Source organism: Petaurus breviceps, unplaced genomic scaffold (assembly GCF_028583685.1).
Source record: "Petaurus breviceps papuanus isolate PSGF00001 unplaced genomic scaffold, PetGlider_PUasm1.0 189, whole genome shotgun sequence".
Classification (NCBI taxonomy): Eukaryota; Metazoa; Chordata; class Mammalia; order Diprotodontia; family Petauridae; genus Petaurus; species Petaurus breviceps.
Window position 1 is genome coordinate 14,355,443 of NW_027185809.1, and position 25,331 is coordinate 14,380,773.

Here is a 25,331-nt window from a genome sequence, read left to right on the forward strand (position 1 = left end):
GGCTCTGGAGGAAAAAGTGAGACTGGTGACCTTGCACAGTGCTGCCTCACTTAAATCAAAGTCAACTGCAAGTCATGTCAGCATCTCCTTGATGTCATGATTCTCTTTGAAAATGAAGGATAGACACAACAGCAATCTGGACTGAACAGTGGCCCCTCTGGGGCCCAATCCCAAAGGCTGGGAACCACTATTATTAATATTAATAATAATTAATAAATATTAATATAACCACTAGGTTATATTAATATTTCATTCAAGAATCCCTGGTTGAGACATAGCTATTTGCCAAGGTGAGACTTTTCTCCATAAGAAGGGGATCAATCAGTTAATGAGCATTATTTAAGCACCTACTATTTGCACTAGATACTATTAGGGGATACAATGGAACCATTTTTGACCTCACAGAACTTATCCAGAACTAATTATAAGAAGAACCTTTGTGATCTGAAAGTAAAATGGGGAATGTAGAGGGAGAAGCCATCCTTTTTGAAATTTACTTCTTTTATTTAGAAAAATAAATCTCTTTCCATGCTACTGTCTCTGTTGTTCTTCCGATCCAGTATTATATTTCCCATTGGTCATACATTCAGCGGAAAGTATGGATACACACTGTGTGGGCACACAATGCAAGTAGTTCTGGCACCCCATGCCTGTACCTGACAGTCATTCTTGTGTTCTGTAGCCCACTCTCCACCTCCTTCTTTCTAGAGAAAGGAGAGAATTCAGCAGGAGACGGATGAGGTTGCTGTTGCAAAAACAGTTTATGTTCTCTTCATCAGAACTTTGCATCTGCTATGGACTCTCCCGCTGGAAATCCTAGGGAGGAATCCCTGCAAATGAATGTTGGAGTCTCTAATGCTCTTCCCATGGTGGTAGGATCAGGGCTGGAATCTTGGGGAACTGACATGGGACTGGTGAAAGGCATGAGCACCATAAACCACCTCAGGGGGTGGTGAGGATGTGGTGGCCAGGATGGAGCACAGTGGTTCATGGCTGCTCAGCACTGAGGTGAAATACTTCATTTCCTCCGTCAACTGCTTGATCTCCTTGCGGAGAGCTGCATTTTGTTTCTCCAGATCTTCACTCTCCTGTGGGTTGAGAGGCCAGGACACAAAGTTAATACTTCAGTGTTCAATGGGAGGCAGGAAGAGAATGGAGAAGTCAGGCGATAGTTGGGGCAGGGGAGCCAAATTAGAAATTCACATGCAGAACTAGAGACTGTGTCATATAATGGAAAAAGCACTGGGCTTGGAGTTAGGTTAAAATACTAGCTCTGACTAGGATTATCCTAGTCATCCAGTCATATGTATTACTTTCCTGACCCTCCAGTGCCTCATCTGTATAATGGGGATAGTGAGCAAAATGTGCTGAAAACCTTTTGAAAAAGTATGTTGAATTATGCCCTAAGAGTTATTCATCTGCCTGTAACCCTTGATCCAGAAATAGCACTAAACATCTGTTTATCAAGATGTTAGGGAAAACAGGAAAAGAACCTATAGGTTCTAAAATGTTTATAACAGCTGTCTTTGAGGAGGCAAAGAAATGGAGATTCCTGTAGTGCCCATCATTTGGGGAATACGATTGTGATGGAATACTATTGTGCTGTAAGAAATTATGAGCTCAATGAACTTAGAAAAACATGGATAGATTTGCACAAAATAATAAATAGTGAAATGAGCAGAACCAAGAGAACATTGTATACAGTAACAGCAATATTGTTTTAAGAACCACTTTGAGCGACTAAGTCATTTTCACTATCATAAATACCCAAATTAACTACAAAGGAAGAAGGAAGATACTATCTGCATCCACAGAAAAAAGTGATAAATAGAAGCATGCATAAAATGATTTATATATATATATATATATGTGTGTGTGTGTGACATATAAATATAGACATATATACACACATTTATATGTCTACTGGTAGCCATCTAGGGAAGGTGGGGGGGGGAACAAAAAAAAGAAATTTACATGATAAATTTATCATATATTTAAAAGGAATAGCAAGTTATATATAATAGATTTGTAGTTTCATGTGTAATCTTTTTTATTATTCTCTTTTATGGAAATGCTTATTTTATTCTATAAATTAAAAATAAAAATTTTAAAGTATTCTATAAGTATGAGCTATTTCTGTGTGTGTGTGTGTGTGTGTGTGTGTCTCCCTTCCCACTCCCTCCCTTTCTCTTCCTCAACCTCTCTCTGTTGTATATGTGTGTTTGTGGGGGTGGGGTTGGTGGGTGGTTATGGGTGTATGTGTATGATCAGCTAAATGACTCAGTGGATAGAGTTTGGTATATATCTTCTATGCATGTAATTGTTTTCATGCTGTATCTCCCATTAGAATGTGAGCTCCTTGAGGGTAAGGACCGTTTTTTCCCTCTTCCTTTATATCTTTAGCACTTAGCAAAATGCCTGACATATAGTAAGCAATGAATAAATGCCTGTTGACTGACATAGTAGATGCTTAATAAGTGCTTGTTGATTGACTGATTGATTATCTGACTCCCTTCTAGCTTCAAATATATGATACTGTGCATTTTTTTTTATTTGGTCCTCCTTCCCTTTTATTTGGATTCAGAATAATAAAGTCCTCTGATCAGAGACTATGTTTAATTTCTTCTTCTGTCTAAATACTAAAGTACTTACCTTCCCTGTGAATGCTAAATTTTTAAAAGAAACACCCCTCACCTTTTGCATGAGTAATTATAATTTATTGTGAATTAACATTTATTTAATAGTGGCAATAACGGCTAACATTTATCTATCACTATGTGCCAAACACTGTGCTAACCACTTTACAATCATTGAGTGCTGATAACAACCTTGGGATAGTAGGTGCTATTATTGTCACCATTTTACAGATGAGGAAACTGAGGCAAATGGAGATCAAGTGACTTGCCCAGGGTCACACAACTAGTTCCTGAATCTAGATTTGAATTCAGGTCTCCCTGATTCCAGGCCCAGCACTTTCTCCAATGTACCACTTGGCTGCTTGAAAGTATTTCTGAAACGAGTAATTATATGAAAAGCAGTTAATTACCCTTTCATGGAGCTCAGAAGCACATTTGCAATATGATTGGGGGGCTACTATGCTTATGTACATTTGTTTTGTTTTGTTTTTTAGTCTATAATAGGGGCAGCTAGGTGGCACAGTGAATACAGCACTGGCCTTGGAGTCAGGAGGACCTGAGTTCAAATCCAGATTCAGACACTTAGCACTTGCTAGCTGTGTGACCCTGGGCAAGTCACTTAACCCCAATTGTCCTGCCTTCCCCCCTCAAAAAAAAAGGGGTCTATAATTGTCTCTCCAACATCTGTGCTAACAGTGAGATGGAAGAGCTGCCTTATTTTGGGAGGGAATGATGAACCTATAATTTCATTGTTATGGGGACTTAGGTGAGAAAACCTACTTTATCAATGCAGATTGGTTACATTTTGAATTTTTATAGACTTAAAATGTTTCATAAAAGCACTGAGAGATTGCCCAGGATCACACAAGCTAGTGTGTGACAGAGGCAAACTTCAAACCCAGGTTTTCCTGGTTTAAGGCTGGTTCCCTACCTGCTACTATGCAACACCACCTTTTCTGCATAATATTTTTTTTCAGAATTTATTTGTTTATTTTAGTTTTCAACATTCATTTCCACAAGATTTTAAGTTCCAAATTCCCCATCTTTCCCCTGCCCCCCCACCCCAAGATGGCAAGCATACTGATTACTCCTTCCCCTAGCCTGCCCGCTCATGTATCCCCCTTATCCCTCCTCTCACCGTCTTCCCACTTGCTTTCTTTTTTTTTGTTTTTTTGGAGGGGGAAGGCAGGGCAATGAGGTTAAGTGACTTGCCCAAGGTCACAAGGCTAGTAAGTGTCAAGTGTCTGAGGTCACATTTGATCTCAGGTCCTCCTACTCCAGGGCTGGTGCTGTGCCACCTAGCCAGCCCCTCCTCCACCCCCAACCCCCGCCCCATTACTTTCTTGTAAGGCAGAAAGATTTCTATACCCCTTACCTGTATATCTTACTTCCCAGATGCATGTAACAACAATGTTTTTCAACATTTGTTTTTAAAACTTTGAGTTCCACATTCTCTCCTTTCTTTCTTCCTCACCCACCCCCACTGGGAAGATAAGCAATTCGATATAAGCTATACATGTGTAATTACTGCATGATATTTTTTATGTAGGATGATAGAATCTGAGAATTCATTAGGTCCCCTACTTTCCTGAAGCACAAATTGTATGTACATCTTAGACAACTGATCCTCATTACCCTTCCTCCCACCAGCCTACATTGGAAAACCTTTAACAAAAACAAGATCTCACTTCTTGACTATAATAACTGATAGTCAGCATTTATGAAGCACCTACTCTGTGCCCCGCACTGTGTTAGGTGCTGGCATAAAGCATTTGGCACATACGATGCTTTTCGTAAGTTCTCTCACCTGATCTCTACAACCCCATGAGGCAGGTAGAGCAGATGCTACTAGCCCCATTTCGCCTATGTGTCAAATGATGCTCAAACAGGTCGGTTACTTGCCCATAGTCACATCTAAGGTGGTGCAGAACTGGGAGGCCAACACACGTACTCTCATTCCAAATCCAGCCATCTTTTGACACCATCAGCATCCCGTTCCTTTTTTTAAACAGTTCTAATCATCAGGAAGTCCTTGCTTATAACGAAACTAAAACTACCTCCTTTTAATTCCCATTTATGATTTCTTACTTGCTCTTCGGGGGACTGAGTAAACTGAGTCCAAGCCTTCTGCCATTTGTCAAGCCTTCAGATACATGAAGGCTTCTAGCAGAACTCACTGGTCTTGGCTAAAAACCGCAGGTACTCCATTTAATCCCTGTGTCACATTGTTCACTGTCCCTTCACCATCCTGATTACCATCGTCTGGATCAGAGGCTCTTAACCTTTCTTGAGTCATGGACCCTTTTAGCAGACTGGTGAAGTCTAGGGAACTCTTTGTCAGAATAATGTTTTAAATGCATAAAACACATAGTATCACAAAGGAAACCAGTTATATTGAAATAGTGATGAAAACATTTTAAAAACAACTTCATATACCCCAGGTTAAGAACTCCTATTTTAGATACGCTCCAGCTTGCAAAGATCCTTCCTAACTGGGTCCTCAGAATAGAACACACACACACACACACACACACACACACACACACCCCTATGTGTTTTTGTGGATATATGTATGTATATATGCGCAATACACACATATTGTTGTCATTATTGTTCAATTGTTTCAGTTATATCTGACTCTTCGTGACCCCATTTGAGGTTTTCTTGGCAAAGATAGCAGAATGGTTTGCCATTTCCTTCTCTAGCTCATTTTACAGATGAGGAAACTGAGGCATACAGGGTGAAGGGTCATAAGCTAATAAGTGTCTGAGGCCAGGTTTGAACTCAGGTGATTCCAGCTCAGGTGCTCTATCCAGTAAGCCATGTAGCTGCACACACACTCACACACACACACATACACACACGTATATGTGTATGTACGTGTATATATATATATATAAACATTAATATATTTGTATCTGTATGAAAATAATAGTGATGTAGCTGTATAAAAATAATAGTGGTGGCTAGCATTTACATAGCACTTTAAAGGTTTGTAAAGCACTTTATAAATGTTCTCTTATCCTAATAAAAAACCTGGGATATAGTCCCCATTTTATAGATGAGGAAGCTGGAGCAGACCTAAGGTTAAGTGACTTGCCTGGGATCACATAGCTATTAAATATCTGAGACAGGATTTGAACTTGGGCCTTCCTGATTCCAGGTCTAATTCATTTCAACAAACATTAATTAAGCATTTATTTATCTGCCACATTCATTATGTGCCAAGCACTATGTTAAGCACTGGAGATACAAATAAGGAAAAGAAGCAGCTCCCTGTCCTCAGGGCGCTTACAGTCTAATGGGGGAAGACATCACACAAAAGGGAGCTGAAAAGCAGAGAGCAGAGCACCAGGGGGTAAGCTGTTCCATGGAGTGCAGTATTCTCTCCCCTGGGTCACCCATTATACATGTAGCTTGGGATAGTTGAAAGTAAGGGGAAACCGACATTTACCGGTCCATGTCCAATTTCTCCAAAGCCTAACTGAGGTACCACCTCCCATCTAAAGCCTTTTCTGACTCCCCACCCACCCTCAGAGATGTTCTCTCTTTTAGTGTTTCATCATACTTTGCCTAAACTTCTTCACAGGTACCCATGATACCATCTAACACAGTTGTGTATGTGTTCTATGCTCTCCACACCTCCCAACTCCCCCCACCCACTTCAACTTCAACCCTTTGAAAGGATGGTCTTTGTTGTATTTGTTTGTATAACCAGTGTCTACCACAGCTTTTGTAAACAGTAGGCATTTAATAAATGTTTGTTGAACTAAATAAAATGTTGCTTGGGTCAACATCAAATGAATTTGTATTCTTTGGCAACTCAGTGGCTTAGTGGATAGAATGCTGGTCCTGGAGTCAGGAAGATCTTCTTGAGTTCAAATCTGACCTCAGATACTTACTAGATGTGTGACCCTGGGCAAGTCACCTTACCCTGTTTGCCTTGTTTTCCTCATCTGTCAAATGAGCTGGAGAAGGAAGTGGCAAACCACTCCAGTGTCTTTGCCAAGAAAACCCCAAATGGGGTCATGAGGAGTCAGACATGACCAAAACAGATCAACCAATTCTTTGAACACCTATTAACTGGTAACAGGGCGTTGGTGAGTCAGAAGTCTTTTGAGGTTGGCTGATGGAAGACAGCCTGGCATTTTAAAATTGCCACAGACAATCCCCAAAGGGGAGAGTCCACAAACCAGTTCTGTCATTTGCACAATTCTGACTGTATCCACAGCAACAAGACCGACCCAAAGTTTATTTTTTCCTGTAGTACTAGTAGACCCTCCAAGGCCCGTCATTTTAAGCAACAAATTATTGGTACCAAGGCTGTGGAATCCACTTCAATATATAACATTGAATTTTACTCTTTCTCACCCACAAATAGCACCCTGTCATACTAGTTAAGTGCCAGGTACCAGGCTAAGCCTTCTGAATACAAAGACAAGAGTGAAACCATCCCTGCTCTCAAGAAACTTACATTCTAGTGGGAAAGACTACATGCATACATTAAATAGATACACAATAAATAGAAAATGTTCACAACAGAAGGGTGGCTGGGTGGTGCAGTGAGTGGATAAAACGCTGAGCCTGTAGTCAGGAAGACTCATGTCTGAGTTGAAATCTGACCTCAGACACTTACTAGCTGTGTGAACCTAAGCAAGTCACTTAACCCTGCTTGCCTCAGTTTCCTCATCTGTAAAATGAGCTGGAGAAGGAAATGGCAAACTATTCCATTGGGTCAACATCAAATGACTTTGTATTCTTTGGCAACTCAGTGGCTCAGCCAATAGAATGGTGGTCGTGGAGTCAGGAAGGTCTTCTTGAGTTCAAATCTGGCCTCAGATACTTACTAGATGTGTGACCCTGGGAAAGTCACCTTAACCCTGTTTGCCTTGTTTCCCTCATCTGTCAAAGATGCCAAGAAAATCCCAAAAGGGGTCACTAAGAGTCAGACACAACTGAAACAACTCAACAACAACATAAAGATAAAAGAAGGGTAGTGGTGACTAGGGAAGGGATCAGGAAATGCTTCATGGAATAAGTGGCATTTGAACTAAGTCCTGAAGCAAGTCAGTGATTCCAAGAAGTGGAAGCGAGGATAAGGGCATTATAGGGAGGGAGGATGGCTAGCACAAAGACACAGAGACAGAGTGTATTCAAGGAACCATGAGGAGAGTGGATTACAAAGGAAAGGGAGAGGAGTAATTAAGAAGGCTGGAAAGGTATGGAGGGATCAGGTTGGGAAAAGCTTTAAATACCATAGGAGTTTATGGTCCATCCTCAAGGCAACAGAGAGCCATGGGAGTTTGCTGAGCAGGGAGGTGATATGACCTGCACTTTAAGAAAATTACTTTGGCTGCTGGCTACTGTGTAGAGGATGGATTGGAGAGGGGAGAGGCTTGAGGCAGAGAAACCAAATAAGAGACTATTGCAATATTTTCAGGAAAGAGGTAAGGGAAAGAGCCCAAAGGAGAGCGGTAGCTGTAGAAGAGGAGAGGAGGGAGTATATTTGAGAGATATTGTGGAGGTAGAATCAATGAGATGTAGCAAACAATTGTATATGTGGGGTGAGTGAGACAGCAGTAGAGACAACCCCAAGGTCCTAATTCTGAGTGACCAGGAGGATGGTGAGGCCCCTGAGAGTAATAGGGAAATTTGGAAGAGGAAGGGGTTTGAGGCAGAATGTTCTGTTTTGGAAGTGTTAAGTTTGAGATGTTTTTGGTACACCCAGTTTGAAAGGCTAAAGCTGGATATATAGGTATGGGAGTCATCTGCATGGAAATTATAACTGAATTCATAGGAACTTGTGAAATCACCAAGTAAGAGAGTAAACAATAGAGCATCCAAGGCAGAACCTTGTGATACACCCATAGTTAGGAGATGTGACACAGATAATGAAGAAGGTAGATAGGTAGATAGATAGATAGATAGGTATATAGATAAATATGTGTGTTTGTATATAAACATGAATATATACATATATGTGTGTGTATATACATATATATCTATCTGTATAAAAAATTAATAGCAGTGGCTAATTGAGGTGTGGTCAAACAGGGAGGAGGTAAACCAAGACAGAGCAGAGTCATGAAAACCCAGAGAGGAAAGATCATCCAGGAGAGGGTGGTCAACAGTGTTAAGGGTTGCAGAGAGGTAAAGGAAAATTGGAACAGAAAAGATTTGGCAATTAAAAGAGCATTGATGGGGAAAGCTAGGTGGCACTGTGGATAAGTGAAATCAGGAAAACCTGAGTTCAAATCGTGCCTTACACACTTAGTAGCTATGTGGCCTTGGGCAAGTCATTTAACCAGATTGCCTCTGAAAAGAAAAGTAAAAAAATAAAACAGATCATTAGTGACTTTGGAAAGAGCTGTTTTAGTTGAGTGATGAACCAGATTAGAGAAAGCTTAAGAGAGTGTGAGGAAGGAAGTGAAGGCGCCAGATACGGATGTCTTTTCCAAGGATTTGCCTCAGAAAAGAAAAATATAAGATGATATTGACATAGGATGATATTTAGCAGGGACAGTGGGATCTTATGAGAGCTTTTTAAGGATGGGGAAAGCATGACCATGTTTGTAGGCAATAGGAAAGGAACTAGAATACAGGGAAAGATCGAAGATTAGAAAGAAGGAGGAGATAATAGAAAAGGGCAATCTACTAAAGAATCTTAGAAAAGATGGGACAAAGAGTAGAAGAAATTTAAAAAAGATTCTAAGCAGCTGTGTTGGCACCGGCAAAGAGAAAGCCCAGCTCTTTATCAGACTGGAGGGAAGGGAAAAAAAGTGTGAGGAATAATGCAAAGGTTTTGTAAGATGATAACAAGGAGGCATTGATGAAGATGCAGGGAAAAGAAGGAGTTCTCATTGAACAGCCCAAACTCATTTCTTTTGTTAAGAGACTTGAGGCGGGGCAGCCAGGTGGCACAGTGAATACAGCAGCAGCCCTGGAGTCAGGAGGACCTGAGTTCAAATGGGACCTCAGACACTTGACACACTTGCTAGCCATGTGACCTTGGGCAAGTCACTTAACCTCAATTGCCCTGCCCTCCCCCCCCCAAAAAAAAAAAAGAGAGAGAGAGAGAAGAAGAGAAAGAGAGAGAGAGAGAGAGAGAGAGAGAGACATGAAGCAAGGCACTCTGCTGAGAAGATGGGGGAAGAAGATACTGTCAGAGGTTTAATGAGAGAAGAGAATGTTTAGAACAACTTCTCCGAGGGATAATGACATAACAAATTGGGGAAAAGTGGAAAAAATTCTCTTGCTGTAGTGAGGGCCCATTTGATATAAGATAAGATAATTTCGTGGTGAAGCCAATCATCATGGTAGCAAGACTTCCACCACCAGTTATGCTCACTAGCACCTGAGTAGAATCAAAGGAGGTGGATGCTGAGAGTTATAACCATTTGGGATTTGGAAATAGTTGACTGATGACTAGACAAGAGAACAAGGGAACCAAGGAACACTAGAGTAGAGTTGAACTGATTCACTAAGGGATCGAGATTCAGAAGGGAAGGGAGTTATAGCCAGAGGAAGGGTGATGACCTGGCAAAGGAAAATGAGATGGACAGATTGCATGTCACAACTAGTATGAAGAAGAGGACTGGAAACAGAAAGGCATGGAGAGAAATATAGAAGAATTGTTAAGTTCTTTATTAAGGAAGTGGAACACTCTAAGGTGAAGGCAAGATCAAGGTTTTGGACATCTTGGGGATGTGGAATGAGGTGGAGTGGAAGAATAGGTCACAGGAGTGAGGTAGGTTGAGGAATTAAGAAGTGAGGTTATTGGGGCGGCCAGGAAGCACAGCGAGTAAGAGCACCGGCTCCAGTGTCGGGATGACCTGAAGATCGAATCCTGGGCTCAGACACTTAGCACCCACCCAGAAACACCTGGCTGTGTGACCTTGAGCAAGTTACTTAACCCCAATTGCTTAGGGGCGGCCAGGTGGCTCAGTGGGATGACCTGGGGATCAAATTCGGGCTCAGATACTTAGCACCACACCCAGAAATAAATGGCCATGTAGCCTTGAGCAAGTTACTTAACCTGATTGCTTTAAAAAAAAAAAAAAGTGAGGTTATTTGAAGAAATATGTATGTTTGAGTCCCCTAGTATGAGGCAAAAATTGGGGACAAAATGAATGCTACTGACCAAGCACTGAAATGAGAAAAGAAGAATAATGTATTGTGGATTGGTAGGAAACAGCTGCCAGGATCATTGGATCAAAGGTTCATAAACAGAAATTGATGATGATACAGGGAGACTCTGAAAACAGCCAGTGGGAGTGGGGATGAGTATTCTGATGTGAGAAGATGGAACCAGTACTGGAAAGGAAGGCCTGGGACAGGAGTGGGGAAACTGGTCTCGAGGCCACATGTTTGGCACTTGAGGACCTTGAGGGCCACACGCAGCCTCAAAGCCATAGGCTCCCCACCCTTGCCCTGGGATATAGTGTTATCTGAGGGGAGCCAGGGAGTGAAGGAAGATGGAAGGCGTGGGAGAGAAAGAAGAGCCCTAGTGAGGGCCCATTTGAAGAGATGAGATAAAGAACAGAATGAAGGGACGTTGCAATGGAAGGAACAGGCGCGTAGCCAGCAATTTCTCAGATGCTTGCCACCTGTCACAATCCATCAATTAATAAACAAGCATTTATCAAGTGAGTGCTATTTGCCAGATATTGGTGACACAAAGACAAAAATTAAGTCATCCTTGCTCTCAAGTATCCTACAGGGGGTGACGATATACACATAAATAGGTATAATGGGGGCAGCTAGGGAGGAATAGAGCTTTGGCCTTAGAATCAGGAAGAGACTCATCTTCCTGAATTCAAATCTGGCTTCGATCGTTTCCTAGCTGTGTGACTCTGGGCAAGTCACTTCACCCTGTTTGCCTCAGTTTCCTCATCTGTAAAATGAGCTGGAGAAGGAAATGGCAAACCACCCCAGTATCTTTGCCAAGAAGACCCCAAAATGGGGTCACAAAGAGTCAGACACAACTGAACAATTAGAGGCTCAAGTCAGTTGTATAACTGACTTGTACAATTGCATAGTGAAATTAATTGCTTGTCAACTCCAGCAGGCTCTTGCTTACATACGCATATAATAAGTACAAGGTAAGGGGCAGGGGAGGCACTAGCAGCTGGAGAGGTTAGAAATGGCATTTGAGTTGAAGTTTCATGGGAATTAAGGACTCTGAGGGGCAGAAGTGAGAAGGGAGTGCATTCTAGGCACAGGGCATAGAGCATACAAAACAATAAGAGAGAATAGGGTAGGACAGGAGGGGTCAGAGAAATATCATGAATGTGGAAGAATCAGCCTAAATCAATTCACACTCCTGGAAAATCTACGCAGAATGCAATATTGATGGTGGATGAGGTCAGTATGACTGACATTCTAAGGGAAGCACGCTGAGTTGGCTATTTACCCAAATACTTCTAAGTCAGGGCATCCCCACTTTACCGAAAGCCCTATAAAAGATAAACAGGACACTGGACTGGGGGTTGTTGGTGAGAAGGGAACCGGGGACCCGGAGTCATGGCCTTCCCCTTCCTCTAGCCCTTTTCCTCGCCCCCTCTGAGAGTTTCCACCAGTGGCAACATTTACTGTAAATTCTATGCACTGAAGAACCTGGGCAAACCCCTAAATTGATGGGAGGGGCCTTGAGGTGGGAGGGTAGCTTGGGGATGAACATGGCAGCTCTGACAATCTCTCAGTCACTGGGGGCTGGCCCAGCTTTCGGGAAGTGGCACTAAGTTCATCCTCTCTGGGGTTCCAGGCTCCAGTATTAACTCTTTCCCAGGTCTCCTCAGTAAACAGGTTGCCCTGCTCTACACAGCCCGAGGGGTGGGGTGGGGAGCCCAATAACCGACGGTTTTTAACCAGAAAACCACCTGTGACAGGAAATCTGTCACTACCTTGGAAATGGAAGCCTTGCTGCTTCCTGCTGGGGGCCCCAGAGAAACCAACCCCACCAGCCTGCCATGGCCAGTACTCCGGGCCAGCAGCCAGACGGGCATTTAAAAGAGAAAGGGGTTAGATTTCACATTAAAAGGGAAATGACATAACCCTGAAAGCACTGATTCTCAGTATGCCAACCACCATCCCTGTTCTTACCACCTTGGACATTTCTCCCAGTTCTCAGGTACCCGGGCTGGGCTTACCCACCGCTATAGCTCTCTCCTCATTCCCTGTATTGTCCCTTGGAGGCTCCCTGTCCCAACTCCCACTGTTGCCGGAAGCAATTCGGAGCAGTTGTTTAAAATAGCTATAAAGTAATGTCATTCCATATCCAATCTGAATAGAGATCAGAGCTCAGGAAAGGAAGGGAACAACCCTGTGTATCCTTCTGATCAAATGCCTCACCATGTTATAGTGATTTATGTTTGTCTGGGAGCAAGGACCCAAGCTTATCTGTCTTTGCATCTACCTGTGGTCCCAGCACACAGGCTTTGCAAAGAATGGAAGGTGTGAACTAAAGGGAGATCAATTTGAAGTCAAAAGACCATTTACTAGCCTGTAGGCTCTAGATCAGGGTGGGGAACCTGCAGCCTTGAGGCCAAAGGTTCTCCACCCCTGGAGATAACCTTTGAAGCCCCTTCTAGTTATGCTGAAAATGATATTATTGGCAACCAGGTGGCACAGTGGATAGATTGCTGGACCTGGAGTCAAGAGGACCTGAGTTCAAATCCTAGCTGTGTGACCCCTGGCAAGTCACTTAACCTTGGTCTGCCTTGAATGCAGTCAGGTGGTTCAATGGATAGAGTAGGCCTGGAATCAGGAAGCCCCTGAGTCCAGAGTCAGCCTCAGACACTTAGCTATGTAACCCTGGCCAAATTATTTAACTTCTGTCTGCGTCATTTTCCTCAACTGTAAAATAGGGATGATAATGGCACCCCCCTCCCAAAGATATTATGAGGATCAAATGAGAAAATACTTGTAAGGATTTAAGATAGTGCCTACCACACAGCAGGCACTATATAAATGCTTATCCCCTTCTCTCTTAATCAATTCTATGAGGCAACTGTTACTATTTCCCTTTTACAGCTCTGGAAATTCATGACCTATGCTAGAATTCCCTCCTTCCCCCTCTCCTCAAATCACTGTGGGTTAAGGGGGGACCCTGTGGGGATGGGGGGCAAATGCTCCCCCCCATCTGTTTGTTTTATCAGTTTAGGGAAATTGAAGTGAGAGGGACTCCTTTTACCAATGAAGGGTGACAACTGTTCTAACAATTTATACTCTTGAAGAGTTTCTGGGGTACTATGGCATCAAGTGATTTGCCCAGGATCACAGTAATATGTGGCTGCTGATATGGAGGAGTTAGAACGTAAGGACAGTTGGGTGGCCAGGTAGCACAGCGAGTAAGAGCGCCGGCTCCAGTGTCGGGATGACCTGGAGATCGAATCCCGGGCTCAGACACTTAGCACCCACCCAGAAACACCTGGCCGTGTAACCTTGAGCAAGTTACTTAACCCCGATTGCTTTAAAAAAAAAAAAAAGAACGTAAGGACAGGTCATCCTGACCTGGTAGCCACCCCTCTCATACACTACTCCATGCTTCCTGGATTTACAAGTGTAAATGTGAGACTTTAAAATTTTTGATACTGAAAGGAAGGAGACCAGCAGAGTAGTATAGTAGGGGAACATTGAACCTGGGGTCAGAGTACCTGAGTTCAAATCCCAGAACTACTGCTTATTATCTGCGTGACCTTATGTGATTCACCTAATCACTCTGGGTCTTAGTTTCCTTATCTGTAAACTGGTTGGGGTAGAAGACAGGTAGGTCGAAGTCCATTCTAGCTATGCTGATAATGACATTGTTGGCAACCAAGTGACACAGAAGATAGAGTGCTGGGCCTGGAGTCAGGAAAATCTGAGTTCAAATCTGACCTCAGACACTTACTAGCTGTGTGACCCTGGGCAAGTCACTTCACCCTGTTTGTCTCAGTTTCCTCAGCTGTAAAATTAGCTGGAGGAGGGAATGGCAAACCACTCCAGTATCTTTGCCAAAAAAAAAATTCCAAATGGGAACATGGAGAATAAGACACAACAGAAACAGCTAAACAACAACAAAAATGGGGGTTGGACTGGATGACCTCTAAGCTTTTTCCCAGTTCTGTGACCTTAGGGCAAGTATAAGGAACTTAAATATATTCCTGAATATCTTGAAGATGCAAGCTCTTTATCTATCAAGTAGCTTGGTGGTGCTATGGAAGAGGTAGGAAGAAACTGAAGAGCTTTTAGAGAATCTCCAGGTTTTGACATGAGTGTAAAAATGAAGAAATGAAGTCATAGGCAGCCCCTGGAGTTTAATGAGTGTAGGGAAGTGACTTAGTCACACTTGTGTTGCAGTTGGCAACTGTGTGAAGGATGCATTAGAGAAGGGAGGGATATGAAACCGAGGGACCTACCAGGAAGTCACTGTCCTAGTCCAGGATTCTAGCTCCACATCTACAATCTTTGGACCGTGCTGTGTTCTATCAGATTTATATGTCTGAGAAGGTCAAGGTGGAGGGCAGTTGTGGGAAAAGTAGGCCAGGCTTTATCCCTGTCCCACTATGTGTGGCTCCCCACCTGCCCCTCCACAGAGAGCTACAACCAAACAGGGATATTTGCTGTTCCCCCATATGCATAAACAAGGAGAAACGGCTGCTCAAGATAAGGGCTACACACAAACCAGTTGACAGGAAACTGGAAACTCCTAAGAGAGCTTGTGACAAGTGAAACGATTGTCATGAAACTTTGCCTACAACTTTGTAGGTAGTTCAAACTCCAGAATTTCCTTCTCCCACTATGAAAACAGAACGAAACACAGACTGTAGACTTTCTGTGTTGCTTCCCAGTGGTTTGATTCAGAGGAAGGCTAATGTAGAAGAAGTGAAAGGGGAAAGGTCATGAATTTCAAGGGAACAGCTTTTGAAAGAGGAAATCCCCTGGCAGCTAAGTGGTGCAATGGACAGAGTTCTAGGCCAGAGGTCACAAAGACCTGATTTCAAATCCAGCCTCTGACGGCTTCTAGCCATGTGACCCTAGGCAAGTCATTTGACTTCTATTTACCTCAGTTGCCTCATCTATGAAATGGGGATAATGATAGCACCTACATCTGATGATCAAAAGAGATAATAACTTTAAAGTTCGTGGCACATAGTAAGTGCTATATAAATTATTATAGTTGTGAAAAATCAGGTTTAGGAAAGCTAGAAGGCACAATGAATAGAGCACCGGCCCTGAAGTCAGAAGGACCTGAGTTCAAATATGGCCTCAGACACTTAACACCTACTAGCTGTGTGACCTTGGGCAAGTCACTTAACCCTGATTGCCCCATCTTTCCCCCTCCAAAAAAAGCAAATAAAAAAAAAAGAAAAATCAGGTTTGTAGATCCAGAGTTGGAAGGATCTTAGCAGTTAGCTAGTCTAACTATTTTCTTTTACAGTTGAGGAATTTCAGTGAGGTGGCTTGTCCAAGGTCACACAGGTAGCAAATAATAGCTTGGTCCTCTGCCTCCTAAGCCTCCATGCTTTTCCATGATGCCTTGCTTCCAAGTATTTGAGTTGGGCCTTGAAGGGTTGATGAGAATTGGGCAGATGAATCTGAAGGGAAAAGGATTCTAAATAGGGGAAATATCACCAATAAAGAAGCAGGGTGTGTTCACTGTGTGGACTCTGGGTGAACACAGTGTGAACACTGGGTGTGTTCAGCTAAAATAGATGATTTCCTATTCCCCAGAAAATAGAGGGAAATATGATTTAGAAGGTAAACTGGAGTCCAATTATGGAAAGCCTTGAATGCTCCTGAAAGAATTTGTATTCATTCAGTGAATAAATGGAAGATTTTTAAAAGAAAGAAGCAAGAAGTCCAAGTTCATTGATTCTGGTGTTTAGTGAGTCTGCATTTGTGTCATGAATTAGAACGTAGAGATGCTAGAGTCTCATTCTGTGGCACTTTCCAATGTCACATAACTGCCTCCCCAAAGAGTCTAGACTGTTAATGATCATTGGTGGTATAAATGCCACAGCAAATGACTGAATTAACCTAGTACCATGTTTCCCCGATAAGACACTGTCTTATTATTTTTTTTTTTGGAAAGAAAAACACCAGAGGGCTTATTTTCAGGGGAGGGCTTATGTTGTCCTGCCTCAGCTCTCCTCCGCGGCACTGCTCTCAATGGCGCCAGCAAGCAAATCACTGGGGAAGAACAGGATGACGCGCTCACTGCTGCAGCTCTGACTGGATGCAGCTCGGAGCGCGGCGTGCGTTTCACCCGGGGGGGGGGGGACGGTGCATACAGAGGGTACCGTAATGTAGCGTGTAGCGCAGGGGATCACCTTCACTACAGTAGCAATCTCAATAGGGCTTATTTTTGGGGGAGGGCTTATTTTAGAGGAATCTTACACAGTAAGGGGAGGGCTTATTTTCGGGATAGGTCTTATTATCGGGGAAACACGGTAGCACAGATACCCCCCAAGGGAAAAGTGGGACTTTGGTTTGGACATTTCCTCCTTGATAAGAGATTATCCCTACAAGCTGTTAACCCTTCCCCATTGAGACTTTCCCCAATATGGTTCAAATGTATCGCAGGTAGGCATAAGGAATTAAATGGGAATTTGGGGGGAATTTTGAGAAAGCCTCAGGTGACATGCAAAGGCCTTCACATGACACAGAAAAAGTTTAGAAACTCAGAAATACATAAAACATATGTATAGTATTGTATGTCAACATATTTTTATCTTTTAATACCAGAATAATTCAGACTTCTTCTCTGGAATGGAGGGTCAAAAAATTTGATGTGGATTTTCCAGATCATGGGGATGCCATGCCCTTAACCTCTATGATGTGGAAGGGATAACTGTAGTCCTTGATGTTTACTCAAGACTGATGTTCATCTATAGGCTAATCCCTTTTCATTTGGAGAGAATTGCTCCAGTTCCATGGTGTAATTAAACTGAGTTAAGATTAAATAGAGGGGGTGGCTAGGTGGCACAGTGAGTAAAACGCCGGTCCTGGAGTCAGGAGGATCCAAGTTCGGTTCCAGCCTCAGACACTTAACACCCACATACAAAAAAAACTAGCTGTGTAAACTTGGGCAAATTACTTAACCCCAATTGCCCTCCAAAAGGCAAAAAAAAAAATTTTAAATAGAGGTGGGGCAGTGAATAGAGCACCTGCCCTAGAGTCAGGAGGACCTGAGTTCAAATCTGACCTCAGACACTTAACACTTACTACCTGTGTGACCTTGGGCAAGTCGCTTTACCCCAATTGCCCCGCCTTCCCCCCTCCAAAATGAGGAAAAAATAAAAATAAAAAAGATTAAATAGAGGTAAAGTATCTATGAGAAACTAAGCGTAAGAGAAATGCTATGTGGGAATAAGCCAGGTATGGTAGAAAGAACACAGGCCTAAAGGTCAGGAGGCTCCTAGATTGGTCACTGTCATCTTCCCTCATTGAGTGGTAGTTTCCTCTGAGAATCTTTAAGATCCTTCTCCATCCTAAAAAATTGAAGGGTTCCCTATACAAGATTTGAGGATTAGCTCAAAGCCACGCAATATTTGAGAATTATTCTCATGGGATACCTGAGTCCTGACATCTTTTGCTCTCACCTCTTATTTTTGCCCCTTCCACAAATATAAGGGTCAGTTAACATAATGTCAAGTACATGATGTGGTGCGGGATGTTACCTAATGCTGTTCCTACAGCCAGCTATAAGCAGCTTGGGCCTATGGGAACAAAGTAAGGAATTCCCACCAATGAAGAGAGTATAGTAAGGGTCATTCAAGGAATTCCTGAGTGATGGGGAGATCCTCCATTAACTCCACTATCAGGGCAGGCAGCATTTCTCAGTCCCACTGTAATTTAGTTAAGCCCTCATCCTCTGGGGGCTCTCTTCTTCCTCCTCTTGCCTTAGATCACTACTTGGATTTTCTATTCCCAGTTACAAATAAACTGAAAGCACCCTCTCATAAACAGGTGAATCATATCATTTATCCAACAAGTTCTATCTTGTCATCACATATTTGACTAAAGGAAAGAGGAAAATACACCTTCATATCTTCAACTTCAATAAACAATTTATTAAAAGTCCAGTATGGGGGTGGCTAGGTGGCACATTGAATAGAGCGCTGGCCCTGGAGGCAGGAGGACCTGAGTTCGAATCCAACCCTGGGCATCCCCCCTCCAAAAAAGCAAAAAAAAAAAATTGGACCTCCCTTCACACCAGAGAAGTCTGAATTTTTAATTTTTCTTTTATGAGGTGTTTATAGTACCTTATTTAAAATTTGGGTATATTTGTGGTAATAAAAGATAAAATATATTGATGTTATATAATATATTTTATAATAAATTATATTTTTTACATTTCTGAGTTTCTAAGCTCTTTCTGTGTCATCTGCTGGTCTCCACATCCATAACATCCATAGCTTCCACAAACTCCCCCCAAATTCCCATTTAATTTCTTATGCTGACCCGCAATATATCAAAACTGCAATGGGGAAAGTCATGATGTGGAAGAGATAACTGAATGTCCAAAAAAAAATTCATTATCTTTCCTGCTAATTCCTCCTCCCTCCTACATCCTGTATTACTGTATGGGACAACATCATCCCCCCAGTCCCTCATATTCGCAACCTAGAAATCATCCCAACTTCTTCACTATCTCTTACCTCCTATATCCAATCTGTTGCCAAAGTTTGTTGATTTCACCTTTGCAATGTCTCTTAAATAAGCCCCCTTCTTTCCTCTGACACTGCAACTACTCTGGTCCAGAGACTCATCAAGTCATGCCTGGACTATTTAAATAGCCTGCTGGTGGGTCTGCTTCCCTCAAGTCTTTCTGTGATCCAATCCAGCCTCCATTTAACCAATAAAATGGTTTTCCTAAAATAAAGCTTGGATCATGTTACACTCCTACTCAATAAACTCTATTGGTTCTGTATATGGGTGTATATATACATATATGTGTGTGCACATACATGTACGTATATTACACACATGTGTGTGGACACATATGTATGCATATTACATGCTATATATACTAATGTAGTCCCCTTTACTGAAAGGGTTCAATACAGCTGAGAGAGATGCCTCCAGGATGTGGCAAAAATCACATTCTGCTCCAAGAACTATGGAACTATTTGAATCTGCAATTACTTCTGGAAAAGATAGTGTCCTAAAAGGGAGGAAATTGCATTTAGGGTAAGAAATGCATAAGAGTCTTGTAAAAATGAAAGCTAATGTGTATGCACACACATATGTACATATATATTACATGCTAAAATGCTTCAGGATCAAATATTAAATGCTTTGTTTGGCATTCAAAGTCCTTTATAATCTGTTCATCTTCTGCCTTGCCAATCTTCTTTACTCCCCAACACACCCTCTGGGATTCAGGGACACTGGTCTCCTGGATGTTCCATGAACAAGACCTTCCATCTCTCAGCTCCAGGCATTTTCTCTGGCTGTTCCCCATGTCTGGAATACTCTCGTACTGCTCCAGCTACTGACCCGTCTAGCTTCCTTTAAGATCCAACGAAAATCCAAATCTTTTACTGGAAGCTTACCCCAACTCCACTTAATCGTAGTGCTTTCCTTCAGCTAAGCATTTAGCTTGCTTGTATGTATTTGTTTACATGTTGTTTCTCCCATTAGACTTCATGCTCCTTGAGGGTAGGGACTGTCCTTTGCCTCTTTATATATCCCCAGTACTTAGCACAGTAACTGGAACATAGTGTATATAAATGTTTAATATATATTATTATTATTATATATATTATTATATAATATATATTCAATATATACTATAGATACGTAGTGTATATAAATGTTTAATTGATTGAATAAGAGAAATTGAAGCCAAATGGTATATGTGGGAATGTAAAGGGGTTGTTGAGGCCCTTGATACTGCTTCTAATCATGAGTGGCCTTATAAGTAAGAGGGCTGCTTGGCCACACACATGCTGGACTTGTGTCTCAGGACCTAGCACTGCACCAGACACATAGTAAGCACTTAATAAATATTTTATTGATCAACCCCCTCCTAAGCTGTGGTTATTGCTGCAGTCACTGTGCCAGTGGGGAATGAGATAAGAAAGATCTCTAGCTGAAAAGTGCAGGGTCACCTGAAGCTATTTTCATTTGCCAAGAATGACAAAAGCAACAGTCCTCCTCTGCCCTCTCTCTGCAGGGAGAACCTGTGTCTTTTCTAAAACTTAGCCCTATTTCTTTAAAATCTATTTTGCAGACTCATGATGGAATCTATTTTGCATTTCTGTACACCTAGTTTCTTTTTTTTTAATGGAACATAGAGGGCAGCTAGATGAAGCAAGAGGTTGGAATCAGGAAGACAGTTCCCTGAGTTAAAATCTGGCCTCAGATATTCACTAGCTATGTGACTCTGGGCAAGTCACTTAGCCTTGTTTGGCTCAGTTTTCTAATATGTAAAATGATCTGGAGAGGAAAATGGCAAACCACTCCATTATCTTTGCCAAGAGTTGAACACAACTGAAAATGTCTGAGCAAAAACATCAACAAATGTCTCTAAAAGCCTATATTAAGATAAAACTGCGCTTTGGCTAATTCATTACTAGTCTGGATATATTTCTCCTATTCAGTAAGTTCTAGTGATTACCTATTGCCTTCAGGATCAAATGCCAAATCCTCTGTTTGGCTGTTAAAGCTCTTCAAAACCTGGCACCTTCCTACCTTTCTATCCTTATCGCCAAGAAGGGAGATTCAGTGACACTGAACATGTACCTGTTTCTCAAAAAAGACATTCTATCTCCTGCCACAGAAGTGATGTAATTAAGATGCAAAATGAGATATGTATTTTTGGATATGGCTAATGGTAAAATTTATTTTGGTGGACTATATATATCTGTTATAAGGGTTTTATTTTTCATTTTATGTAATTGTTCAGTGAAGGGGGACAGTATGAGGAAGAGATAATAAATGCTTGTGTTAATCAATTTTTTAAAACAAAACAAAAAACCTCTTAATAACTGATCTATCTAGTCCAAATCCCTGATTTGTCCTTGTCCTGAAGCATAAAACAAAACCACAAGGAGCTAAATGATTTGCCCAAGGTCACAACAACTAGTAAATAGCAGGAATGGGTCTCAAACCAAGGTCTTTTGTCCAAATTCAAATGTTTCCACTGGTGGGTGGGGAAAAAAGTGTCTCTCATGACCTGAAGACAGAATCTTTCTGAGCCTCCCACTTCTCCATGAACACATTAGCTTAATGTCATGGGAATAAAGAGCACTGAACTGTGTTTTTAACAGAACATCTCATATCTCTGAAAAAATTTTGGCCTAGGGGTGGCTAGGTGGCACAGTGAATAGAGCACCAGCCCTGGAATCAGGAGATTCTGAGTTCAAATGTGACCTCAGACACTTAACACTTACTAATTGCGCGACCCTGGGCAAGTCACTTAACCCCAAATGCCCTGCCTTCCCCCCTCCAAAAAAAGACAAAAAAAAATTCAGTCTACACAGAACTAGGACTAGTTTCCTCAAGTACACATCATCTTAGTCTCAGGCCATAGTGAAAATAGCTCAACCTTGACTTCAAGGTCAGGAATCTTTTTTTTTTAGAGGGGTGAAGGCAAGGCAATTGGCGTTAAGTGACTTGCCCAAGGTCACACAATTAGTTAAGTGTCAAGTGTCTGAGGTCAAATTTGAACTCAGGTCCTCCTGACTTCAGGGCCTGTACTCTATTTGCTGCACCACCCAGCTGCCCCAAGGTCAGGAATCTTAAGGCTATTGCAATGTGTTCCTTAATTCGTTGAGGTATGATTTTATTGGACCCATCCCAGAAGGTTTCTCCATAATAGGGCATTTGAAAAAGTTGAGTAAATAATTGTAGAAAAGATTAAAAAAAAAAAAACCTGTGGAGTGTTTACTTAAGTTTAAATGGCTTATTTCTTGTCTGGGTTAGAACAACTGTGTAAATCCTAGAGTGGCATGTTAGCTTAACCCCAACCATTCCACTGAGTCCATCTGGTAGACTTGAAACAACCTATCAAATAATATAGTTGCTAAAAATAAGCAGATTTTTTTCTAGTATTTTTTAAAAGAGATGACATGTTAAAATCATTCCATTTCTAAAAGCATACATGAGAAGCTGTAAAATAATGGCATCCATCTTGGGGTTAGGGAAGGGGGAGAGAAAAAAGGAAAAAAAGAAATTTATTATATATGTAAATGGAATAGCAAGTTGCATGTAATAGATTTTCAGTTTCATGTACAATCATTTTCTTTTATTATACTGCTATAGAAATGCTTGTTTTATCCTATAAATAGAAAATTAAAATAATTTAAAATTAAGCTGCCTCTCTTTATAGCGTAGTTAAGCTATTTCCCTAATATTTAAAAATTTAAGTAATACAAAAATAGCATTTTCACCATTGAATGTAAGAGATACCATAAAATATTTTTTTTTAAATAATTCCTTGGGCAAGTCACTTACCCCCAATTGCCTTGCCTTTCCCCCTCCAAAAAAAAAATAGTAATTCATATGAGATGCATGACATAATGTGATAGAAGAGCCAGTCATAAAGACCTGAGTTCAATTTTTGCTTCAGATACATACTAGAAGTGTGACCGTTGGCTGATGACTTAACCTTTCAGAGTTCTAGACCACTTTCTAAGACAATAATTTGTAAAACAGTTGCTGATCTTCATGGGTACAAGAAGCTTCCTCACGGAGTTGCCTACATCAAAGATCTCAAAGAAAGATTTCAAGAACAGCCAAAGTTCACCCAGGCATGAGCCAAAAGTACACTATATGTAGAGAAATGACTGCCTAAGCAAATTAGGTATGAAAAAAGATGCAGAAGATTTCAAAGGACAAACTGGATTCAATTAAGAAAACCAATCATTTAAGTACTTAAACAGTTTGATTAAAAACTGTTTTTATTAAATAAATAAAAATGGTTTTATTTAAAAACCATTAATGGACTCATTAACATGAGTCATCTATTTTTTTTTAAAGTAGACTCGAGCTTGTTAGGCAATCTTTTACAGAATGATTTTAAGTGATTATTCATAGACATTAGAAGTAGAATCTCAGTCCTTAGGGTTAAGAGTTATCTGAGTTTTTTTTCTATATATATCCCTAGGGCTTAGTACATACCTTACATACCATAGGCACTAAATAAATGCTTATTGAATTGAATCATTAGTTCAGTACCCTAATTTTATAGATAGGGTAACTGAGGACCAGAGAAGTCATAAAGCCCAAAGTCATTTAGCAAGGTAAGCCAGAGTGGGTGGAACCAGAATCTGGCTTTCAGTTCAGTGACTAAAAAGCAATGAAACCATCTTTAAAAATAGTTTCTAATCCAGACATTATATTAATTTATGCCCTCTCTCCCCTCATAATCATTCTAAATTAATGAGTTTGCTGAATTTTGTGTGAAGGCAGGTCATGAGTTGTGTGTTCTTCAGTCGAGTCTGACTGTGTGACCCCATGAACTTTAGAACATGGGGTTTTCTTGGCAAAGATTCTGGAGCAGTTTGCCATTTCCTTCTCCAGTGTGTTCCTACTTTATAGATGAGGAACTGAGACAAATAGGGGTTAAGTAACGTGTCCAGGGTCTTGCAGCTAGTAAATGTCTGAGGCTGGATTTGAACTCAGTTCTTCTGTACTCTAAGCCTAGTGCTGTATCCACTGTACCACCTAGCTGCCCCCAGTCATCAGTAGAGAAGGGTTTTATAGACAACCTGGAAGAAGAGCAGATAGTCATATACAGAATGTCCCCAAAATCTTAGCGCAGTTTTAAGATTTAGCAACTTAGGGTGGCTTGATGGCACAGTGAGCACTAGCCCTGGAGTCAGGAGGACCTGAGTTCAAATCCTCAAACACTTAACACTTACTAGCTGTGTGACCTTGGGCAAGTCACTCAACCCCAATTGCCCTGCCCTCCCCCCTCAAAAAAAAAAAGCAAAAAAAAAGATTTAGCAACTTAAAATTAAACTTTAATCATTTAGCTATGGACTAAGACTTTGGGAACATTGTATATGGATTGTCATATATCTCAAGATTCTTCTTAATTTAAAAGAAAAATAAATATTCTTCCCAATTTTATGGGGAAAACAATAAAGATAAAAGGTAAGCTAATCCTTTTTTATGTTGGTCAAGAACTAGAGATTCTCCTTCCTGGACAAGGCATCACATAAAATTCCCACTACTAGTGGCCTAAGTTCACTTTTGAAGGATCAGATATATGGTTCTAGATGGAATTTTTTAAAAAACAGAACAAAACACAAGTGCATAGCAGAAAACCAAAGAAAACTTACAAGGCAGTAAAGAAAAAATGGACAGCTCTCAACACAATGTGTAGTATTTATTATACAGGCTTTCTTGAAATAGAAATTTTTTGCTGTATGTTTTGAATTCTCTTACATTCTGCTATGCATATTCTTATTTTGTATTTAGGTTTTAATATTTAAGTTTATAATGTTTCTTTTTCTTTTCTTATTGTGTATTTACATTTTAGTATTTAAGTCTAAAATTTTAAAAAATTTTTTAAACAACAATAAAAACATATCACTACTTTAGTGCTCTCTTTGATGGACTCTGTGTCCTGGGCCTGACTAAGGAGGATTCAGACACATAGAATAATACAATGATGTCACAGCCTCTGACTGCTTACTGCAAAGCTCCAGCAGCTAAAGCTATACGCAACAGGGAAAAAATGGAGTGAAATTGGATGGA

The 25,331-nt window shown here is 41.1% G+C and overlaps 1 protein-coding gene across 1 annotated transcript in view; it reads right to left on the minus strand.

Moving 5' to 3' along the window:
* Window positions 1–480: 480 nt before the first annotated feature.
* The window catches only part of BATF (basic leucine zipper ATF-like transcription factor), a 45,697-nt gene continuing 20,846 nt past the window's right edge, over window positions 481–25,331 (minus strand). The window contains exon 3 of the mRNA XM_069091939.1: window positions 481–1,088. Within this exon, the coding sequence (XP_068948040.1) occupies window positions 879–1,088 (210 nt within the window). The 3' untranslated portion in view covers window positions 481–878. The remainder of the gene's footprint in view (window positions 1,089–25,331) is intronic.